The 24275-nt window shown below is 47.2% G+C and overlaps 4 protein-coding genes across 4 annotated transcripts; all 4 read right to left on the minus strand.

Moving 5' to 3' along the window:
• Window positions 1-3416: 3416 nt before the first annotated feature.
• On the minus strand, window positions 3417-10244 carry PtA15_14A253 (uncharacterized protein; the record flags this gene model as incomplete). The annotated part of the gene is made up of 12 exons (XM_053162950.1): window positions 3417-3437; window positions 3503-3639; window positions 3734-3896; window positions 3987-4093; window positions 4119-4225; window positions 4299-4675; window positions 4739-4926; window positions 4997-5090; window positions 5258-5791; window positions 7321-7476; window positions 9713-9822; window positions 9989-10244. The coding sequence occupies 12 exons, from the start codon at window positions 10242-10244 to the stop codon at window positions 3417-3419; spliced, it is 2250 nt and encodes a 749-aa protein (XP_053026925.1).
• A 9070-nt stretch (window positions 10245-19314) lies between these two features.
• Window positions 19315-20310, minus strand: PtA15_14A254 (uncharacterized protein; the record flags this gene model as incomplete). The annotated part of the gene is made up of 2 exons (XM_053162951.1): window positions 19315-19970; window positions 20043-20310. The coding sequence occupies 2 exons, from the start codon at window positions 20308-20310 to the stop codon at window positions 19315-19317; spliced, it is 924 nt and encodes a 307-aa protein (XP_053026926.1).
• A 999-nt stretch (window positions 20311-21309) lies between these two features.
• PtA15_14A255 (uncharacterized protein) lies at window positions 21310-22245 on the minus strand (the record flags this gene model as incomplete). The annotated part of the gene is made up of 2 exons (XM_053162952.1): window positions 21310-21619; window positions 21692-22245. 2 exons carry the CDS (start codon window positions 22243-22245, stop codon window positions 21310-21312), a joined length of 864 nt encoding a protein of 287 aa, XP_053026927.1.
• Window positions 22246-22739: 494 nt separating this feature from the next.
• On the minus strand, window positions 22740-23731 carry PtA15_14A256 (uncharacterized protein; the record flags this gene model as incomplete). The annotated part of the gene is made up of 3 exons (XM_053162953.1): window positions 22740-22969; window positions 23036-23614; window positions 23677-23731. 3 exons carry the CDS (start codon window positions 23729-23731, stop codon window positions 22740-22742), a joined length of 864 nt encoding a protein of 287 aa, XP_053026928.1.
• Between the last annotated feature and the right edge of the window lie 544 nt (window positions 23732-24275).

The raw sequence follows: 24275 nt of genomic DNA on the forward strand, positions 1-24275 counted from the left end.
AAAATACACTTTCCAACAACCAATCTTAGTTCCAACTTCTCATAACTATCCATCTAGCCTACTCGTATCAATTTGAACTTTATCAGCAACACTGTAGTGACCATGCCTGCTTCTGGAGTCCAAAAGAGTGCTACTGCTCGCAACAACAATGATGTTATTTTCTTGTCCAGCTCAATCACCAGTCCTACATCAGCCATCACTCCGCAAACCAATGCTGACAACATCAACGTTCAAGAGAACTCTGCGGTTGTATCTTCATCAATCACTGCAAGTCCAGTCTCTCTGCAGCATCTGCGGCTGGGACAAACTAGGGATGCCAATTGGGTGGGCTTGGGCCGACTTTTTATCGGGCGGGCCAGGCCGGGTCATTTTCTGCCAAGTGGCCGCCCGCCCCGAACCCATTTAGCTCCCAGGCAGGCCACAGGCCGCCCACGGGCCCCAGCCAAAAATTTGAAAAATTGAAAGTATTTATTTTTTTCTTCAGGCTAGTGTGTAGATAAACAAAATCAAAAAATATACTTATTAGCCTCATAGGCATAAAAAAAAGAAATACATGTAGTGAATCATTCCTTGCGAGCTCGCTCGCGTGCCTTGAATTAATGCCTCAACAGAATCCTTGCTTAGGCGCATTGCTTTGGGGTGGCCCAGTGTTAGAAGCCGCCATGTCCACTTTGACCAACAACGACGGTGACTGATTTGACTGTGTGATAGTTGAACCAGTGGGAAACTAGCTGGCAATCGGGATGGTGACCGGCTCCGGTCCGGAGTTGAACTACATCCTGGCACTGGTCACAACTGCCCCCTCCCCCCCGGGGCGGGGACCGGGGAAGCCCATTGGGCACCCAACAGGTTGCCCGCGCCGGCCTGATTTCTCTCACGGGTCTGCCGGGCCGGGCTGACATCCGGATTTTCTATGAAAAGGCGGCCCACACCCAGCCCAAACCCGGCCGGGTTCGGGCGGCCTGTTGGCAAGCCCACCTGATTGGCATCCCTAGGACAAACCACCTTCAATGGCACTCTGAGAAATGCTTCACAGAGCACAATGGTGTGGCTACTAAACAGGCTCTACTCACGTTTGGCTTGCTTTTGGTGTGGATTTTTTCTCAAGAAGAAACTTGTGAAAAGCTGGCAATGATGGTTATCAAGCATGAATATCTGTTCAGCATTGTTGAGCACAAGGGCTTCATCGATTTCATGAAGGCCTCCCAACCAAAGTTCACAATTCCCGCAACACCGCAAGAGCTACGCTGACTAAAGCGGACAGCGCAGCGGAAGCGTAGAAAATTACCTGCCACTTCGCTAAGCTTTTTGAAGCGGTCTTAGCGCTTCGCTTTCTGCTAATTGATCTGAGGATATTTTTTTCTAAATTTTAGCGTAAAAAAGCGGCGTGCCGCTACGCTTGACGCTTTAATAGCGGTAAAATCGCTATTGTAGCGAGTTTATTCCGCTAAAAAAGCGAATGAAAACCACTATTATAGCGAGGGGATTGTTTGCTCTTCCGGCGGCAAAAAGTCATGATTTGAATCCTTGGTATGTCGGCATATAGACTTATTCAAGATTGAGATTGTGTATCATCTAGTATGTATAGTATGTATTCATTTTTGTATTGGTCCATTCAACTACTCGTGTATCTAGTATGTGTAGTAAATATGTACTAGAGGCCAAGGCGGCTTCGCCGCTGCAGGGGCAAGAAACATAAACTTCATTTTTCCAAAATATTACAATTGGCTCTGCTTGTAACTTGAGTTTATTCTCCTCCTGGGGCAAAGATGTGTGAGATGGCTGAATTTTTTGATCAGTTGAGGCTCAAGCCATTGTGATTTTCCCAGCATTGTCCAAGGAGGGATTGGTCAGTGAATGATATCCAGCTGCTCCTGCTTCAAGTTTGACCACACAGTATGAGGGGACTCAACCAGAGGGGCTGGCATGGGATACCAGCTCCAGCCCCTGCACTATCTGGTTGTTGATCAACACAAACCAAAAAAAAGAGGCAAGCCCACATTCTTCCCACGTTTGACCATCTTGATCACTTGGCTACTGTTGTTGGTTGAAATTGCAGGTTCTAACAGTAAGGAACCTGATATTGACATGATTCTTCCATCCAAATCACAAGCTACTTTGACCATCACCAAGACTGCTGGGGTTTGAACTCCAGCATTAACCACCAACAGCCTTGACAATTCAGCATATGAATCTCAGTCAAGGAAAATAAAACTAACAATTGAAGTTTGGGAGCACTTCACCAAGATAATTGGTTAGCTTAATTATCCTCTCTTCAGCCAAGAGAACCTGAATCTGAATGCTCATCTCCACAGCAGGAAAGTTATTGCCTTCATTTGTGTGCATGATCATTACAGCTAGGGGGTGTCCTTGCTAACATCACACAAATGCCTTACTGTGAGCCATCAATTTTAAAGTGAAGAGTTAGTGGATGTAACTTTGATTTATGTGCTGCATTTGGCCTGAGGCAGGCCAGCCAACCGGTGTGGCATTTTCCCGGCCGTCATCCTGACCGGAGGGTGCTTGCGTGAGCTCCTCTGTGGTGCACAGGGCCGAGGGCCATGACCCAGGTGAACCATTCCCCAAGACAATGTCTTGCGGCCAAGAAGTCTCTGACTGCGGGCTGGTAGAGGGGTCCGGCGCGGCCAGTCGCTGGGACGGTCTGTTAGGCCAAGGCCATGCTGTGCAGCTGGGTGCTGGGTGTGGTGGGGTCGGAGGTGACATCGACGTAGCGGACATTTGAGGCCTGCACCAGGAAAAATCAATTGTCACCAGACATCAGGTGACATCAAGCAACAATGACTGTAACTTTGTTCCAGCTCTGGTGCTACCACAACTAGGCTACAATGGCCCCTTTGTTTCCTACAGGGGCTGTCCATGCGGCCAACTGTGCAGCTGGTGGGTAGCTCAGTGGGCTTAGGCTGATGTCACCTGTAGTCTAGTGACAGTTTATTTTTCCTGGTGCTGGTCTGTGGCGCGGGCGGGACGGTGTGTGTGAGTGGGTGGCTGTAGAAAGAGAGAGGGGGGGACGGCACATCCGGGGATCCGGATCGGCTCGTCCTCGCAGGCCGTGAACTCACCCCTGCGGCCGGTCAGGATCAGCAGCCCGTCCTCGCCCTGCTGGTACTCAAAGCGGGTGGTGATGTAGGAGTCCGGGTCAGAGAGGATGGTCGGGGGGGGGGGGGGGGGGGGGGGGAGCTGCATTGGCTCGGGTCGGAGCGCGAGGAGGGCGCGGCGGCGGAGGGTGCGGCGTGGCTCATCCCGGCAATTGATACCGGCTGCTCGATTGTCGGCGGGCCTCGGGTGGAGGAGGGGTGGCTGATGACGGATGATCGGCTGAAGTGCTGATGGTGGCGGGTAGATTTGGAGCGGTGGTCGGTAGTCAACAAGTCTGCCTCGAGTAGATCAGGCTCCGTTTAGACGGGCATGGTGAAACGCTATGGGTGTGATACAACGGATAACGATGGCGTCTGAAAGGGGTCTACCTTTCAGGTTCACTTACAAGCAGATCGTTGATCACATGAACCAAAGCTCTCGAAGCAGTATAAGATTTCGAGAGATTATCGCGAGTATCTTCATCGAGCTGGCCGTCGAGAGCGAGTTCAAGGGTAGACAAGATCTGATGCAAGGGGGTCCTGACTGGGTCGGCCGAGCGGTCCGAGGACCAGAAGATTGCTGAGCGCCCGGTCTTTCTGATCCACAGTCTGATTCATCTCGCGTAAGAAACGCTTACCCTCGTGACTCGCATTCGAGAGCAGCAGGGCTTGCAACTGGTTGTTCTGCACTGCCGCCTCTTTCTGTCGCCACACGTCGATAAACTTCCCGTACACCAGACTCAGGACCGAGCCGGTTTTGAGCTGGTCGGCGGTCCAGGCCTTGGAGCGTTCTTTGACGGTCTACAAAACATGATCATCAGGTCAGATACAAACCTCCGTTTCGAGAGAAAAACCCATTTTGTTTTTGTTCGTAGGGGAAGGAATGCTGACCTCTGACCAGATCTTGAACGACTTCCTCGGCTCAAGGATGTTGCCATTCTTATCATCCTTCATGATTTTCTCATGGGGGTTCCCAGCCCAATGGGGACTGGGCGGGTCTGAAGAAGCAGATAAAGGCCTGACCGCTCCTGGACAAAGGGATGACGAGCACGCCGGAGATCGACTCGAACCCGCCGGGGTATTCGATGTCCGGGAAGGTCACATTGATGTCCGTCGACACTTGGATTGAGCTATCACAAAAACAAGCGTGATCAATAAGGAGAGGGGTCGGCCAGAGAAGGAAGTGGTCTATTATTATCTTACTTGTATTTCCGCACTCTGAGGTACTCGAGAATGGCCAGGATCTCCTGAGAATTAGACACGGTGCCCCAGATCTTGGCCTCTTCGCCGATGGAGAGCACGCCGGACTGAGCGTCGAAGAGCCAGAGCAGATCCTCGGCCTTGGAGACGAAATAGCCTGAGGGGTTTTTGGAGGTCAAGGTGGTATTGATGAGCTTGCGCGACTGCAGGCGTTGGGAGAGGTTCAAGCGCAGAATGTTCCGCGAGACGGTGTCGCCCAGCATCGTGCAGAACTGCCGCGTCGGAAACGTCACGCGCTGGCCGAATCTACCGTAGCTGTGACAGGATATCAAGCCCCGTAATTCGTCATTCATGATGATGGATATCGAAAATGAGGATTGCTGATGAAGAAATTGGAGTCAGCGTATAGAGAGAATGGAGAGATATATACATATCGAACTCACGACGCCCATGTTAGCCAGATACTTGATGTGAATCGGACTCATTGCCCTGAGATGACAGTGGGTCATATTCAACGGTTTCGACAGCTCTTCTTGGGATTTGCACATCAGCCTAGCAGTAGGTTGATCGCGATCGTACAGCATCCTGACTTTGTTGATGTTGTACAACTCTCTAGCTTGGGCGGGTATGTCTATTTGAGAAAAAAAAAAAAGGTTAGCCAATTGATCGTGGGTGAGAGAGAGGAGGAGAGAACCACTGACCTGAGGCAGGGAATCGGAGGCCTCGATAGAGATTGCGAGTCCGTTTCCAATCCACGAGTTCAGCGATGACTTGACCGTTCCAAGACTCGTCGAACTGTTTCCGTAAAGGGTGACCGGGGAGGTCAACATCAACTTGGAAGGGGAAATGAAAAAGGCCCGTCTTTTTTTGGCGGAGCAGCGCGGAATTAAGTCGCAGCAGTTTGCGAGAGCTTGTTGCTCATGTATATCGCGCGCTGCATCCTCATCAAGAAGAAGACCGACCTTATAGATCATAACGCGATCGAACCCGGTGAGTTCCCTGACCAAGCCGATGGCCATCTTGAGGAAGGTGGGCATATCGTCTGCCTTATCGAACTGATTATTGAGCTGACTGAGTATGGAGAGCACCTCGACGGAGTCGCCGGAGAAGTCTTTCCCCTTCCTGCGGAGTCTAGCGAGCGCGCGGAGCGGTTTGTTGATGGACATGGTGGACTCGATGAGGTCCTGTTCGGTGGGTTCGTAGGGCTTGCCGGCCACCCCGCCCCGATCGTCTTCGTCTACCGGCTCGACGGAGACCGTCGAGGGCGGGTTGAGCTCGTCGTTTTCGAGCTCGAACTCGATGATCACCAGGCGTGGCCGGCCAACAGGGTCGGGGCGATGGGCGGCGCACCAGCAGGACCATTCGGTGTGGCTCATCGGGCCGTCGATCCCCGTGCCAATGCCACCCCTGCCGGACATCCGGAAGGTGTGTGGGCCGGCGGTGGAGGTGTTGGCGCTGTCGAGACAGACCTCGAGGTTATCGCAGAGAAGTTGGGACTGGTCCCGTGTTAGAACCTCGGTGAATTGTCATCTTTGTTGCTGTTGTCGTTGGGGTCTCCGCCAAAGGCATGCAGGTTCTGGGGTGCCGCTCTGCCTGCAGGGTGTGTACAGACTTGATGGTATAAGCGGGGGGGGGGGGGAGTGATGACACTAATTGAAAGAAAGAAGGTCAGTGGTAATCAGGATGGGCCTGTGTGCTCGTCATGCTGGGGCAGCGGGCGGCGTGGTGAGGGTGTTGGGCCTTGGCTGAGTTATCGTGCCCCGTGGCGATGGCGCGATGACCGCACGTTGTGTGGGTGTGGCTTGTGAAGTGGTGTGTTGAGGGTAGAGGCGCCACCGAGGCGGTTAAAATAGCTTAGGTGAAGGGTGGCGTGGCTGGTTGGTAAGCGGGCGGCGCGCGGTGAGATGGTGCCTCCAGGTACTATATAAGGAGGGGGTTGGGATCAATGGAACCGCAGGGGATTCGGTTTCGTCCGCCCCCTCCCTGGGAGGCCCCTAACTTCTTGGTTAGGCCCCCCCTGGCTAGTTTACCAACCGGCCCTCTTTTGCTCGTTGCTCCGGCACAGCTGGAGGGTCATCCATAGGGCCTTTGGGTCTTCGGGGATATTCAACGTGCCAAGTGAGATTAAGGGGCAAGTTTTGCCCCATTTTGTGACAAAAAAACACCCCAAAACTTAGATCTACAGGTCTAGAATTCTGTGGATTTAAGAAAGTGGGATTAATTTTTTTATCTGAGCTATTGGTTGTGTATCAAGTTAGTCGCAAGAATAGTGATATAATGTATTCAATTGGATACGATAATAAAGGAACAGGAAGTGGTGAGATTCAGAAGTCGTTAAATCTTGCTGCTGAACTTTGGAGATTTTTTGGCTGCATCAAGAATCGCATGACAATCATTGAATTGTCCTTTAGCTCTGACTCCACTGCAAAGCCAAAGATGACTACTGATGCATCTTTCAATCGTTCAAGGTGCAAGGGAACTACGAACTGTGGTACAAATATCGGAAGCTGCAGAAAATGTTCTCTTGACACATGCCGAGCTGCTTGCACATGACAAGTAGTCTCGGGCCAGGGAAGACAGGACAGGGAACGATGCTGATTGAGTCTGAATCCCAGATGTGGAAAGGGATGAAGTGGTCAGTGCTGTGTGATACAGAGAACAAACAATCATGCAGCAAGACTTACCTTCCACCACAGGAGGACATTGCCTTTTATACCTAACAAAAAGTGGGTTGCGTGATAACAATTCAACTCGTCTTCGCTGTCGTCCAGCCCAGCTTGTGTTGGAAAGAAGTTGTACTCAGAGTTGAGTTCTTCAGGATCTGTAGTTGTCTGTGACTTCTCTTCAGTTGGAGGTGGAGTTCACAACTCAAGGGGGTAGTACTAGTCTGACCTGAACTTGGAGTATTCCTATTCTCTCCGATTGCAGGACGTTTGGAATTATTGGCTGCATGCAATGAGGATGACTGCGGGTTAAGGGCTCTCCAGGAGTCTGATTGCGTCAGAACAAAGCCAGGGGTTGAAACTTGGGTTTTCTTGCGCGCAGATTGTCTTATTGTTGGTTGGGCAGCAGGTGGAGCATTGGAAGGGGTAGTATCACCCGTGATTGGTGCTTTTGGTAAATTTTCTGGAGTAATTTCTTGAGACATATCAATGCAAGGAGAGATGAGGAGCTCTAAATTCTGGGGGATCAGTATGTATGGGGACCAGGTACACAACAGGAATTGATCAGATGCAAAATGAGGGCAGCCTGACGGTCCTTGAATTTTTCAAGAAGGAGAGATTGTGCTTCAAGGTGATGCATTGGGTATTTGTTTGAAAACAGGAGGAGCCTCCACGCTGGATGCAACATCGTCACCATGAGGATCGGTTTGCATTTGAGCGCAAGATCTTGATACTTGGTTGACTTTTTGATCATCGGATCAAACATTGCCTCTAAGACAGTTCCACTGTCTTCCTGTTTCATTTGAGAGAGGTTGTCAATCAGTCGGCTATATTCATATAGCAACATTGAGCAAGATGGGCCTTTGCCCTCCATTCGCTTTGTCAAATCAAGGAACCCCAAGACTCAAGAGCAAGACAGAGTTGTCAGATCAGCCAACGAATCAAAAACAATGTCCTGATATCAGCAAAAAGGACGACCTGATATCAGTACCGTACCTTCAGAACCCTATTGAGGACTTTGATGTTGTCCCATTCTTCATTGAATGAACTCATAGCCACTGAAATGGTTATCCTTTCCGTTTTTGGTTTCGTTGACAAGAAGTTGATTAACGACCTGTGAACAAGAACAAAATAAATCACTGAGACTACCATTAGTGTCAATGATAGTTGATTTCAAACCTTTTACTCACCTTTCGTGCATTATATGCTTGATTCCGACTGTCATATGCGATATTCCATTGTATTCCGTAACCCCCTATGATTCCGGGGCCCTCATACCCCAGCTTCTCAGCCCAGACTTTAAACTCGGCCTGCTTTGCCGGAGAGCTGCAGATGCAACGGCATACGTAATCAATCTGTTGTACAAGGAGAGCACTCAAGAAAGTCAGAATAATGTGCCAAAAAAGACCTAGAAATTGCTGACCTTCTTTAATGTAAAGCCGATCCCACTATCACTGTACTTCCCTTTAGCTTTCTTCTTGCTGGGCACCCCTTGAGCAATGACATTGTCTTTGGGTTTACCATCTGAATCGGACTCGGAGACATCATCCGGATCGACCTCTTCCTTTTCTTCAGACTGCTCGAGTCCGTCTTCAATCATCTCACCTTCCTCAGTGATTGTTGCAAGTGTTGGAAAAGATTTGGGTTTTTTTGGGGCTGGTCCCTCGGCATTTGATAGATTGATTGCAGCTAGGCCGGCTCCTAGGATCAGCAATAGTACATGACAGAAACAACGTTGATGGTTGACTTCTTGATCCCAGAACGTCCCATCGTGATCGCGGATGATTTTGGATAGCTCTTTAGTCATGGTGAAGTTGTTCAATGCTGAGTTGGTTGTTTTGGCTAGGACGTAATTAAGAGTCAAAAGGACAAGCCAGGCAAAAAGTAAGATCACTGATTCATTGACCGGTTCATATTGAAACAAAAAAATACTTATCTCATCGTGAAGACCACTCTTGATCAGAACTCAAGCAAAAGGGAGAGCAAGATACTTTCCCTTGTGATGCCAGGATATGTACTTCATCGATAGGTGCTGGCATCGATATTCCCAGTTCTTTGTGATGTAACACACCAATATGCCAAGAAAGGCCTTGTGCCCACCTTTAGTCGTCCAAACGTCAGAAACTAAACTGATTTTAGATTCAGAAGCCTAATCAAACACATCAGACATTTCAAACTCCGGAACTAATTTCGTGAATTTTAACATACACACAAAGGAAAGAACTTTACCTTGATATCATCCAATACACTACACCAAAGAGCTAGATAGAGATTTTGCGCGGTAGTTGCTGCCCAAGTATGTGAGTATATCTTGGTGCGCATCTCCACGTGATCAAACGTGATCCAAAGGATTGCGTCTTCAAAGCGAGCCCAAGGTAGCAAGTGTTGTACAAGCCAAAATACCAAGAGCTTGTTGAAGGTGGTGTTGTCGAAGCGCCCTTTGGTCACATATGAGGCAACAGTATTGCCGGGTTTTTTATCCAACTCAGAGTTCTCTTGAGCATTGGCTTGAGCTTGCTGAGCAGCCGTGAGGGGCAATTTTGCACCAGCACTAATAGCTTTTGGCCTACCTGAACATGCTGCTCGAATCGTTCCTTTAATGTTTGATCCGTTGCGATGTATCTTGAGGTTGTAGTACAAGGAGGTTGAGGCTTTGACAATTTTTGGGCACCAGAGACAACTATAAGATAAAGAGGATTCAATCTGGCCGAAAAATAACAGGATACTATCAGTTCCGTCCTTGCGAGGTGTTACCTTCTTATTGGCCTTTGATTTCAACGTGCGGGTGGCGGCCTTCTTGTTTTCTTCATCAGAATCTTGCGTCATATCATAGATTTCCTCAGGACCAGATGGATTGTTGGTTTCTTGGGAAGAAACAAGTTTCTGACAAAAATAAACACCCAGACCAATGGCCAAAGGCCAACTCAATATAAATGAATTCAAATACTTGTTTCTTTGGCCGTGGAACCGAGAACTACATATTTAGCTAATAGAACACATCACAACTCAACGGGGTAGTACTAGTCTGACCTGAACTTGGAGTATTCCCATTCTCTCCAATTGCAGGACGTTTGGAATTATTGGCTGCATGCGATGAGGATGACTGCGGGTTAAGGGCTCTCCGGGAGTCTGATTGCGTCAGAACAAAGCCAGGGGTCGAAACTTGGGTTTTCTTGCGCGCAGATTGTCTTATTGTTGGTTGGGCAGCAGGTGGAGCATTGGAAGGGGTAGTATCACCCGTGATTGGTGCTTTTGGTAAATTTTCTGGAGTAATTTCTTGAGACATATCAATGCAAGGAGAGATGAGGAGCTCTAAATTCTGGGGGATCGGTATGTATGGGGACCAGGTACACAACAGGAATTGATCAGATGCAAAATTTACGCTTGCTGGTGAATGCTGAGCATGTCCTAAGTAATCACGCTTCACCTGGTGAGCCTGTGGGTGGCGAAGCGCAGAACCGCTGCGCTATCTGCAGATAAGCCACTACGCTGCGCCTAACCACTACGCTGCGGGCGCTCCTTTTCCGCTGGTAGCGCATAGAAGCGGCCTCAAGCCGCTTTTACGCTGACGCTCCGCTAAACTGTAGCAAAAGCGAAAAAAAGTCGCTGCGCTTCGCGCTGATCACATCTGGCGTAGCAAAATTTCCGCTGCGCTAGCGCTATCAATAGTGATTTTGCGCTATCGCTATCGCTTTTTGTAAATTAAAAAAGCGGCCACCCACTTCGCTGCGCTAAAACACCGCTTTTCTGAGCGTAGCGTAGCTCTTGCGGTGTTGAATTCCCGGACAAATGACCTTGAGGAACAATTGCATCAGTATCTACAATTGGTATAAGGAAATCGAGATGACCAAGATGGCAAAGGCCAGCCAAATTACTTTAACAACCAATTTGTGGACGTCATCGGATCTTACTGGCTACATGGTTGTAAAAGTGCATTACATTGCGGAAGATTGGGAATTGACCGAAAGTATCATCAGCTTCCATCCTCTCTTGTCCCCACACACCGGCCAAGTCATTGCGGATCGTATCAGTCAAGTCTTGATTAAGTGAAATGCCCTTCAAAAAGTTGCTTTTGTTACACTCAACAATGCTAGCTCCAACAACCTTGTGATTTCACAATTTGAAAGGTTTATTAGTGATTGATCTCAATTGTTAGGCCAACCTGCAACCTCAGCCTACTTCCATGTTTGATGCTCAGCCCACATCATCAACCTCGTAGTCAAAGATGGCCTCAAAGAATTCTGTGGACCAGTTGAGCTCCTCCGAGAAAGTGTCAAGTATATCCATGGCTCATCAGCAAGGATGGAAGCATTTAAACAGGCTATGGCAAACTCACACATTGATCCAAAGAAGAAACATCCTTCAAAGGATGTCCCGACCCGGTAGAACTCAACTTATTTGATGATCATGTCATCAACACCCCTCAAATCAGCCTTCCAACAGCTTGCAATGGACAATGAGAAATTTGAAGTCAGTCCCTTGGCTGTTGTTGACTGGGATCAGCTTGAAGTTATGGAGAAGTTCTTGGAGCCATTCTTCAAAGGTTAGCTTATATTCTTCCCTCATTTTTTTGCGATTGAACCAATAATTTGATAGTTGATTTTTTTTTGTACCTAACAACAGTCACGTTGGATTTGAGTGGTACAAAATACCCAACAACTAATCAGACTTACCGTGCTATGAAGAAGATCAAGAGACAACTAGCTCAAATGACCAACGTCACCAACATAATACAGCCAATGAAAGAGAAGTTCAACAAGTACTGGGGCATGATGGAAGAATTTGCGGCCATCGGACTTGTCCTCAATCCTTCTTACAAGATTCAATACCTGCATTTTAGTGTTGAGGAAATGCAAGGTGCCCAAGAAGCATCTGAATTCTTGGCTCAAGTTTGTTCAGCAATAATGAATCTCTCACCAGGGGAGATATGTTCCCACTCCCCAGGGAGTGCCTTACCGTAACTTTTTTCCATAACTGTGCTGGAGGCCTTTGGTAAAGCAATATTGAATAGGTATGAACAAGACTGGAAGTCAGTGTGGAAATCAGTTGGAAATCATCCTGAAATAAACCATAACTTGCCAAAAAATCATCCAGAACTCATCCAGAATATAGTCCTTTCTTGGCTCCATGACCAGTGTGTGCTTTCCATGGAGATGTGAAAGGCCCAGCCTGTGATTTTTTCCCCCTCATGTACTCGCGTACATCAGGGGGACAATTGGTGTCTCAAAACAAAAATTTTACTTTTCATGTGGCTGTGAAAGGCCCATCCTGTGATATTTCCACCTCAATGTACGCGCGTACATCAGGGTGATTATTAGCAAAGTGCAAAAAGGTTAACTTGCATGCGCACATGTGAATTTTGAAAAGCAAAAAAATACAAAATTCACTAGATCCTTTTCGTGAGGAGGACAGGATATATGGCCAAAGTGAATTGGCACCGCAATCCAACCTTGACTTAACTCAGACTTTCACCCTATTAAAACAGTTTTTTGTCATTTTTATCAGCCAAATTCAAATTAATTCCCGCATTTCCAAGGAAATGGGTTTCAATTTCAATGACTGCAACATTACCACATTCCAAAAATCTAAACCCAATAATACCAAGTCAACTTTTAGTTTAATTTTGTACATCAGGGCATATAATGTGAATTACAAGAAACCCATTTTTTTGGAGGAATTACTTTTGAGAATGGGAATTTTGCTTTGCTATCCTTAAAAATAAGTAAACAGGAGCAATTGATGAGTTGGACTTTGGTGAAATATCATTTCATCATATTTCTTCCTACAGTTGTACATGGAAAACAAAAGAATTCTACACAACATTGTGTTGACTTCCAAATCAATTGTGACTGACTTTTCACTAACTTCTCCATCCAATTTACTATTTTGGGGATGAGTTACTAATCCACATCAGGCTCACATCCAACCAAAACTCACATGAAATTCAGCTCTGGCACTCCCTGGGGAGTGGGAACATATCTCCCCTGGTGTCTGGAATATGTACATTCCTTCCTGCGCTACTGACACACCAACAATATGTCAGAAAGCACCAAGCAAGTCAACAATGAGGACACCACTTGATTCCTCAGGTACATGGAAGGATCAAGTGATGGCTTCCAGTCAAATGCTCCGGGTGCTGAACTCAATCTTTATCTTGAGGAAAAAAATGTTGGACTCACTGACACAAAACACTTCGACATACTTGGTTGGTGGAAGATGAATGAATCATGATTTCCATCCCTTTCAAAACTCACAAGGCTTATCCTGATGGCCCCAGCCACCTCTGTGGCATCCAAATCAGCCTTCTCCACCGGGTGCCATGTCCTTGATGACTACCACTGTTGCCTGAAAGAAGATACCATTGAGGCCCTTTTGTGCACCCAAGATTGGATGAAAAAGTAGATGTTTTTTCTTTTCATCCTTGTACCCATGTTGTTTTATTTCTTTTCTGTCTATGTATCTCTTTTTTTTACAAAATCACACTTGTCACGACTATTTTTCTTTGGCCAATGGCCTGTCCATGGGCAGCCCGCGGGTGCCCGCTTTACCAACCTATCTCCAAGCCCACCCGATCCTCCCGCAACCCGCCCGTGTCCGCAATGAGGCGGACATGGGTTTGGGCCGGACACAATATCTTGGGGTTTGGACCCGGCCCGGCCTGTCCAAAATTGTAGCGGGTTGAGCCGGGTTAGCCCGCGGGCAGCCCAAACCCGCCCAATTATCATCCTTACATGGTTAACCTGAGCATTGACCATGAGATATAAATTTTTGAAAACTGTAAGTAGATCACCCAAGGAATTTGTTACAAAAGTCTTAAGATATGCATATTCATAACCAGATTTAACTCTTCATGTGTTGAGGTTTTGGAAGTGAGGGGCAAGCCCAAGCAACAACAAATAAACGAATTATATTTTGTTTGAGGTAGTCCCAAACGGCCAGTTGAGTCACAAGAAATTTCTTCAACATATAAATAGGTTCATTGTAGAGATTGGCCGTCTTTGCATACATTACTTGCTGCCACAGAAGCATGGATTTTTCTCAGGAATCTTCAGGTTTGCTTGCTTTGGACTTTTGAATTTTATTTTTGGCTAGGAAATGCTTATTGCAATTGGTAGTTGTTTTTTTGTTGATGTGCCAAGTATAAAGGTTTACTTGTGAATCTTCCAATGTGCTCTGTAAAGTGCTGTCTCAATCTGTGATGAATACTTTTGGAATCCATGAGGGACACCGCATGTGTTTCAGGAGATTATTCACAGCCCAAAGATAATTTTCTTTGTTTTCATAGCTCAAAAGGCAGAAGGCAATAGAGAAAGATTGATTTGATGTGGCATTGCCAAGGATGTGGATCAAAGGGAGGTTTTAGTGATTTGTCTTATATGTAGAATCTAGCAGGGAAACATGATGGTTGATGCAAGCAAGGTGAATTGAACCTGGGTGAGAAAAAAAAACAATTTTCAATAGAAATATCATTGTCAAAGGCCCCACAACCAGTTTGAATCTTTGAGGACAGACAATAAGGCTTCAGTTGGCAATCTACCAGCCAAATCTTCAAGACAGATTTTCTGTATGGTTTTTGTAACTGTCTTGTTAGTAGCATATGTTTCATTATCTGAAGTTCAGAGTTGTAAAAGGATCTGCGCAGGATTTAGATTGGTTGCAAAAGCTTTTGTATCTCCTCAAGCTGCTCAGGGTGGATGTTTTGGTGGGTAGAGGGTGCTGAAGCCTGGGTGATGCTTCATGTTTGTGTTCACCATGGTGTACCTCCAACAGCGGTACCAAGCCCTTTTGCAGGCTGTTTTGCATCCAGCTTTATTTAATGAAATTCCACAAAATCCACCTGAAAGAATGCAGTGGACGCAGATATCTTTCCCAGGGTGGGAGTTTGACTTAGGGACCGCATATCCATGATGTTTTGCCCAGGTGTTACAGATGGAAAACAAGTCTTCCATTGTATTAGAATGATGCAAAGGGAGTGGAGGGAGAGGTTCTGAAACATCAGCCCATTAGAACAAAGTTAATCAGCACTTCAGATCAATCAAAAATACTGGTAAAAACTAAGTGAAAAACCCACCACCAGTTTTGTAATTGTATGATTTGAGAATTTTAATCACTTCTGGAGCTGCCTTGACCAATTTGTTGTTGTTTGGAGACACCTTAAAATAGTAATTACTGACAACTGTTGGGCCAGGCTTTAGGCATGCCAAAAAATTACCAGATGCACGCCAAAAATGGAGTGAATTAGTGCTCACTTCAATTTTATTGGAGTGAACACTAGTTCACTCCAAAGCCTGGTATTTTTTGGAGTGCACAGCCCTGCACTCCAGGTTGGCTTGGAGTGAACAGCCCAGCAATCCAATCACTCCCATGATGCCCAGTCTGTGCCTGCCATCAAGGGAGTAAATACATACAGAGCCCTCCTGATGGCCAGTACAGACCATTCATTGAGAACTCCAGGTTGGCTTGGAGTGAAAAGCCCAGCAATCCAATCACTCCCTCAATGCCCAGTCTGTGCCTGCCATCAAGGGAGTAAATACATACAGAGCCCTCCTGATGGCCAGTACAGACCATTCATTGAGAAGACTCATTACTCTCAATGATTGGTATAGACCGGTCACCAAGAGGATACAGCCCTCTTGATGACTGTACCAGATCATCAAGAGGACTCAGCACTCTTGATGACCGGGAACAACCGGTCATGTAAAAGAATCAAATCTTGCAATGAACGGGACTTTACCGGTTGTCAAGAGGAATCAAACCTGTTGATGGCTGGCACAGATTGGTCATTGAGAGGTGTGAGCCTGAGTCTCTATAGTGACAACAGGACACAAGAAATGGGGGGGCAATGGTTGGATTTCTTGGGATAAAGAAACTACAACTATAAGAGAAAAAGAGAAAGAGAGAGAGAAACCAAGCAGGATAAGGAGAAAGAGAAGTACTAGGTTATTCTAGTGGGAATGCACGTCCACTGGCAATGCTACTCTTCAGAAGAGTGCTGCTAATCTGTGCTAGAAGTGCTACAGCTTCCTCTCAGGAGGGTATCTGGATTAGATAAGTTTAATCCAGCCACAATTTTTTAGCTTCCTTCTGGATAGTCAAGGTTCTTAAAGGGAAACCTGAGGGACAGCCCTGTAACCTAGATTTGAGGCAAAGGCCAAGTGATAATAAGGGACAGCCCTGTGATCAAGATAGAGGCAAAGGCCTGTGGATTTGGAGGGACAGCCCTGTGATCAAGAAGGAGGCAAAACCAGAAGAAAGAGCAGATCAAGCAAGACACAGAGTTGTACCTCTGAGATAAACAAGGTTCAGTGAAAGAGGTTACTTACTGTCAATATCCTAGGCGCCTGTGACGGTAGGTATACTGGGAGTATAGTAGGCTCTTTGGTGGTGATCCTGGAGTTATCTGGGTGGTGGTTCTGGTGTGCTGAAGTCTGTAGATCCGCCTCAGGCAAGGGGGATCCTGACTACGAAAATTTTCACAGTTTTCTTATGTAATTTACATATGTACATGTGGTTTGGCGCGCCTGGTAGCGCTGACACGTCACAACTGCGCAAGCGCGCCACAACTCAATAACTCAGGGAAGGAGTATAGTTACAATGAATTAATAAGTTGTAACTAGGGTTAAAATTGCATGAGGAAACAGAATATGAAGTCAAAACAAGGTTATCTCTTAAGATGAAAAAGATATAAATTAATTTATATGTAACAAAGGTAGAACAGGCAGCTTTTAGGTCAGCTGTGATGACTCTAAGGCTGACAAGAGGACTCAAACCTCTTGATGAACGGTACAGGACTGGTCTTTACTGCCATCAAGAGGGTTAAGTCCTCTCAATGACTGACATTACAGTCATCAACAGGATGGTGGTGGTTTTTGAGATGTTCGCCGGGGTGTTGGATCCTTGGCGGCGGTTGTTGTTTGGAAGGTTGGGAAAATGTGATCTTAAGGATGAGGAAGGAAGGGATCTGGGAAACTCTGGATGGAGATGATGGGCGAGCGGAGCTTGAAGGTTTGGACTCTGAAGATCTGATCTATAAAACTCAGGATGGACCGTATTCTGGGGATCAGAATGCCATGGCCACCCATCATCCAAGTTCGAGCTGAACTTGGACTCTGGGTGACATGTCACATACATTTCATCACATCCTCCGCGCGCTACGCGCGCGCACACTCACCACAAACAAGAGAAAAAGAAGAAAGGAAACAAAACAAGGAAAAATAAAGGAAAACACAGTGTGATGAGTCAGGAAGAAAAGAACCAGAGGGAGGAAAAGAAAAATAGGAAAGAGAAAACGGAAAACACTCAAGACAGGCAAAACAAACAGAAGAGAAAGAAATCAGAAACAAACAAGGAAATAAACCCACAGCAGGCGCTGTGTTAGGACCAAGAAAGCTGAAGAGGCATGGGGAACTGAGAAGGAAGGGATATGGGAAAATGGGCAGAAGAAAAGGAGAGATGGGGAGCCAGTTGAAGGTGGAAAGGTGATGAGAAGAGATCTTGAGGCCTGGGGAGTCGGGACTGCGCCATAACTTTCATTGAGTCGCGGGACCCAATGACGGATTACCCAATCAACTTTCATTGAGTCGCGGGACCCAATGACGGATTTCTGTCCACCCCAACGTGGAAATTGAGTCTTGGGAAGTGAAAGGAAACTTGAGCCTTGATGATCCTGCTGGTGGCAGTGATGCTCCTGACTAGCTGGCCACAAGAGGGGCCACCACAACGGCCATAAATGTTTGACACAAATAGCGCCCGCGGTGGGTCGGGTTGAGCCGGTAAACTCCTGAAATTTCCAACTAGGGCCCCGATTTAGGGCCCGCGGTGGAAATGCTCTTATGATTGTATCAAACTTGTGGGCTGTTTCTCAGTTACACAATCCACTTAACACTGATATTTGCTGGGAAGTTCAATTATCTGTGCAGATTTTTAATGACAGCATTAATTCAAAAGTATTGGCACCCAGATGTTATCTGTATTGGCAACAGTGGGCCAATACACTAGCATTATTTGTAAGTGTAGCATAGTGTGGCCAAAACCAGCTAACAATAACAATGTTTTCTGTTATCTCTTTTTTTGTGTTGCTAGCAATACAAGAAATTGCTCAGTAAATAGTGATGGATAAAAGCAATAAATGTTATTTTATCCTGTTAGTAGCAATAAAAGGCCTGTTATTGTTGTTACTGTTAGTATGCATACTTGTATCTGAGATAACAAATAACATGAATTTGGGAGTCAATAAAATGGCTAAACTAACAGCTATTTTCCAATAACATTAGTGTAGTGCAGTTGCCCATTGCTGGTATTGGGATCATTGTGTGTCTGTTATGACATTTCAAATCTTTTTCATCTCCCTTCAATTGTATCTTCTGAAGGTAAATGTTGAGCACCTCTCACATTGAAAATTGAGTGGAAGGTATGATTTTTTGGTTTGGCTGTGTGAAGGTGCAACTCAAGACATTATGCCACTTTCCAGCCTTGAGTGTGTTGAGGTAGTTCCCCAACACACCTTAAGGCTGTGAAACGGGAGTAGCATTAAAATCTATACTTGATTGGGAATCCAAGTTATCTAGCCACAAGCAGGACAAGGTTTGCTTTGGCTAAGATTGTTTAAATAGGCCCAGGGGCCCTCTTGGTGCAGCTTTTTCACAATATAGATTACTGAAACCACACCAAAGTATTACAACGAATTGACATGCTTGGGGCTTTTCATATATTACCCATTTTTCTTTGTCTATCTCCCTCCTGGTTTTCCTCTTTCCCAGTATTCTTCCCTCCTCTTCCACCCAACTGTTTATCCCATTTCTCTTCCTATCTGTATTGCAAGTACCTCTTTTGACCTCTTTTGACTAGTTCTTATATTCAGGGGTGTGTCACTTTAGAGACAACCCCTGACACCACTAATCACTGAGCTATCTTGTTGCATTCACTTAGGCTGGTGCTTTCCATGCCCACAGCTGAAGTGTGGATTGGCTATGCCTCATGAAGTGACAAGGGTTTTAGGAAGGGGAAAATGTATGATAGTGCATGTTTTTGGAGGTACTTGTTAATGTTATGTGTTGCATGCCACAGTTTCCTTAGAGTTTTCTAGCATTATGAAGGAAAGTTTTTAAAAAACATATCATGTAATAGCAGAGATGTGAAGACCAACTAAATGGGTGGATTTGGAAGAAGGACTCCAATTGGAAGTAAATAAAGAAGCAGAGCATTTGCAAGGTCCAGAAAAAGGACCAGCTCGATCATAACAAAAAGTAACTTTCCTAAAAAGTGGATCCAAAAGGGGTCTTGAAGAATTTATTCAAATGATGCCTGGACGGCCAAATATTTAGTTGACCATGGCAAGTTTTCTTCATTGTGTGTTTTCACTTGGTCTTCGGTTTGCGGCCACGGGAGAGCACATCTTTCAGCTTATTGCATAAATATTTGAGATTTTTCTTTATTTCGCGCCAAACTTTTGCAATTTTCCTTCGAAGTTTAGCCTCTACAGTATTTGGTCCCCACCCCGGGCCGTGGTGATGACCGCATCCGCCGGATTTTCGAGCGGCCCCTTCAGTCTGTCCTTCGTGTGCAGCGGCATCATCATGGTGGTTGCAACTGCCCCCGCATGAGCTGTCGGTCGAGGTTTTCTCTTTTGCAATAAGTGGCGGCGAGGCTGTTCTAACGACTGTTTCGTGATGATGATCACAGCCACTTCCACATGACGAGGTACTGGTAGTGGGTTTCACTTTCTGAACCAATGGCGTTGAGCTGTCAGGAATGACTGGACTGGCTTGGTGGTCGTGGCTGCATCCACTTGCACATGAACCACTGGCGACGAGTTCCTCTTTCGCGATATTCGGCGTTGAACTGTTCGGAATGACTGGGCCATGATGATGATGATGATGATGATGATGGTCGTGGTCAGCTTGACAAGTGTTATCGATCAAAGTTTCCGCTTCGGGAACGACTGCCGATGAACTGCTCTCCATTCCTGAGCCCAGAAGTGGAGTTTCTTCGGCGTGATGGGCACAAGCGCATCCTAAAAAATCCCACAAGTATGATCAGTTCCCTTCACATATTTTCTAACTAGCGACGATATAAACTTTCTCACCAGCTTTTACTGAAACATCTGCTAAGGCCGGCGTTGGCGCCGCTATGACGCAGTTTGTCGAAAAGGCAAGCCAGGCTAGGTAAATTCCATAAATGGCTATAGACCGCATGGTAGGATGTCTGTGATTTAAGATAAGGCAGGTTCTATTGTGAATGAAAATTGGTATCTTGAATTTTTGGAGAGATCGATGGATGAATCTCAGAAGGCACCCATGAAAGCGTCTGTTATGAAGCAGTAGCCATGTGTTAATGGCCAACGTTTTGAGCATAACCTGAAGGGTTGTTATTCAATTGGAATACGCAGTCGGGTCTCATCAAGACGTTTGACGGAGAGACGATTCATTCCGGGCCCAAACAGATGAAACTTGGCGTTCGGAGAACTGACTGCGCTCAAGAGGACCTTAAGGGTTCGCAAGTTTCTTTGGGGCACAATTGCCTGGATCCATCAGGGGTCAAGGGACCGGAGCTTGTCGGATTGACACGTCTAATTATTTTTAACCGGTCATCGGGGTCATTGCTATGACCTTATCAGATATAGATATATAACACCAGCCTCTCATACTGTAAAAGACCATAAGTCATTCGGTGAGGCCTCACCTTTCACTGCTCAGTGGGGTTAGTCAACTCGCGGTGACTGATAAGATGTATGCCTCATCAATTCCAGCGTGCCAGCTCCAGTAAATAAATGCGTGCCAATCTGCAGGAGATTGTCCTCCAATCAGCTTGCCATTTGCTCCCCCCCCCTCCCCCGTGACGCCCCAGATCCCACAATGATCATCATCTCGTCAGACCACTCTCCGGGGCCTCGCCGTTCCATCGGATGGTGTCGCGAGTTCGTCGGGCCTGGACGAATCTGGCATCAACAAGTAAAGCAGAAATGCACAATTAAAGTTGAAAACCCTACGTCGTATCATACGACGCAGGGCTTTCGTATCCGTTACATGCGGTGACATACGAATTGGTTATGCACAATTCTGGCTAATGTCAATGGAGGCAAGTGGCCAGACCCAATTGCTGCTTTGCGTAGACCAAAGCAAAGACAAGGAGACAGCAGGCTGTGATAATGGGTCCAGAGAAGACAATACAGAAACATGGGAAGGGGGTAATAAAGGAGGGTGGGGGTGCATTGAGGTATGAAACTATTTTTGGACTGAAACAAAAGTGAGTACAAAGGGAGATTTGCCAGCTGCACATTCAGACTCTTCAATACCACCATCAGAGTCATCCTGACCATCGTCCGCCAACTGCCCCCCTTCTGTTTCAGCAACCTAGTCGGCTGGGGAGGCTTGAGTTGAGGCTGATACGACTTTTGGTGCAGCCTTCTTTGATTTTTCCGGCCTTTTAGTTGCGAGAGTGTGATCGGATGGCTTTGGCCCAAGGATCGCTGGTCTTGCCTGAGGTGAGAGTCCAATCGCTGCCATCACGACCTCTTCCCAGTTCCAACGGTATTCGGTCGGTGCTGCTGAGAGGTTCGCCGGGAGGGGGATTGGCAAGGCTGGGACTCCCTCCCAGGATAAGGACTTGGAGGGCAACGCAATCTCGTGTGCCATATCAATGAGGGCAGCTTGGTAGACGGCTCTGGGATAAATGATAGTTAAGAGTCAGACCAGCGCTGTGATACCATGAGTAGATCACAGAGACAACACTCACGTTTCGTCGATCCGTTTGATCCAGCCATTCATAAACTTTGCCCAGTCAAGAGCAGTCACATAACGATTCTGCACGTGGTACTGCAGCTCGGCAAAACATTGATAGACAAGCATCTCGATGTTCGCCCAGACCGGTTTCTCGGAGAAAAGAGAGCCACCCTCGTGGTTTGGGGGATTGGCTTTGACGTGGTTTATCTTCATGCGGGCAAGTCTTAAAAGACCGTAGCACGACTTGCTGTTGCACTTGTTGGTGTCCACGCAGGCGCCCCACCAGCCGGCTGGGCCAAAGGCAAGGAAAACAGCAAGAGATCCGAGGCAAGCCTGACGAAATTTACCCCATTGGGCCCCAGTGTACTCTTTCCCCATCTTCTTGAAGAGTTCCTTGACATCCTTATCTTTGGGCACCATCTGTTTGGCTGCCCTCTTGGCACTAGCAGGAACCGTTGCGATGATATCGCTTGCCGCCTCCACTTTTTCTTGACTTTCAACCGAGTAATCCATCAACATGAGCGCAATCAGAGACTCCCACACTCGCTCTTGGAAAATGGAGACCATTACCAGGGTGATTCGAGGTTCCTTGAGCACCAGCCCTGAAATGGGACGCTTTCTCACACATGATCTTGAGGCCGCCGGCAATCGTGTCGTCCGCGGAAGGAGCAGCCTCGACCACAGGTTTGCAACCGCTAGCGATCTGACCGATACAGGATTGAAGTAGTGTATGGACCTTGCCGACTGATTGTTTCATGCCGTGTTTCTGGGGACTGTACTCCTCAATCTCAGAAGTTTTCGACCTTTGCATGAGGACAATAAGCGAGCGCCACGAAGCGTCAATTTCCGGGTTTTCCTTTGCCTTCGCGAGCTCTGCAATTGAGTCGAAGTCGATCAAGTCCTTGTTGCTGAAAAAAACATCATCACCATCGATCTGGGTGAGGCGGGGGCCTGAGTGGTCGAACAAATGTTAGCACCACCGAATAGGGGTGGGGAGCTTTCTGGAGGCCAGAGACTTACTGCAGCGGATGACTGATGCAAACTCCTTGGTGTTAGTTGCCTCAAAGAGGGAGGGCCAGCAACTCCGGAGAACTCTTTTTGAGCTTGAAAGTGCCGACCCAGAAACCGCCATTATCGAAGTGATTCTTGACTCGGTAGGCAATGACCTCCTTGACTATTGGAAGGAAGAGAGGGGAATTATCGGCAGTTCTCGATGTGATAAGCGCCAGACCCTCATGGAGCTCCATCTCGTCCTTCAGGATCTCCAGTTCGTCGATGTTGCAGAGCAGGCCTACATGAGCAAGCAAAGCATAGATCAGCATTTTGTGATGATCTATGAGAATGGAGATATGCTAACCCTTTTTGGTGATCGGACGCCTAAACACCTCAATGCCTGTCATCAGCTCATCAAGCTTCTTCTTTCTTGAGGCGTCGCAAGCGGCCTGTGGATCACTTGCGCGGCTCTGGGATGCGGCCGGAGTAGACTGGGACTGGGTAGGGGCTGGCTCGAGGGGATTGGCAGCGTCAAGGGCAGGGGCGCTCCCGGTGGTGACTTGATGATTGGCTCCGGGGGTTAGATCGCATGTCCTCATGGGCACCGGATTTTCAATGACTTTCAATGGGCTGAGAAGAGTTGAGCCAGAGTCAGCAGTAGAGGCATTGCTAGACGGGGGCATGAAGATGATTTTAACAGGCTCTCTTCCATTGGAGGAGGCAGCCCCGGGGGCTCGAAGGCCTTCGGATTGCCGACTGATTGCTGAAGTCAAAGGTGGACGAGTCGTATTTTGCTTGGTAGCTGGGAGAGGAGATTTCTTGGGGATCGTCGGCAGAATGAGAGGTTGCGCATGTTCTGAAGCCGAAACGCGACTGAAATTCCCCTTAACCGGCATAGATGGCGTTGGCCGGGGAAGATCCAACTTGGTATACCTTTTACCATCTGAAGATAAAGAAGCCGTCAGCTGCGAGGGCAGCCCAAGGAAGAGTACGAAATGCACGTACCCAAAGACAATCGGCTCCTCTTCGCAGCTGGGGGATGAGGGTCAAGCAGACCCATCTGAAAGCCATTCCAATCGGTTTTCCGGTAAGGGCTAATGATTCAAAGCAGGATTAGGAGAGGGGTCAATCTAAATGCACGCCAATTTTTGACTACGTGCACGCCAAAAAGGCGTCCAAAGCCTCGGTACGCCAACTTTTTAGGCGTGCACGCCTAGTTACGCCATAAAAGATGGTGTAACAGCTCCCTCACTCCAAAAGGAGCTCCAGAAGCGGCGTACATATCCACTGTGCTCCACTGGGACTGGCGTGCACGCACCGCACGCCCACCCTGATAGCACCTTGGCATGATGTAAGCCCCCCTCCTCTGTTGGGCTTACAAGATGTCACTAGAGACCTGTCACAACTTGTATATAGTCCAGTTGCCTTTCTTCCCTGGCTCAGCAGAGAGCTGACCATCCTTCTCTCTGAGTCAGGTAAGCCTTCACCCTTTTCCTTCCTTTGTCTTTCCTTGCTCTCTCTCTCATCTCAGGAGAGAGCTGACCATCCTTCTCTCTGAGTCAGCAATCAAAGCCCCCAGTTTGGTCCTAGACTTCCTCCTCCGC

Source organism: Puccinia triticina, chromosome 14A (assembly GCF_026914185.1).
Source record: "Puccinia triticina chromosome 14A, complete sequence".
In the NCBI taxonomy this organism is placed as follows: Eukaryota; Fungi; Basidiomycota; class Pucciniomycetes; order Pucciniales; family Pucciniaceae; genus Puccinia; species Puccinia triticina.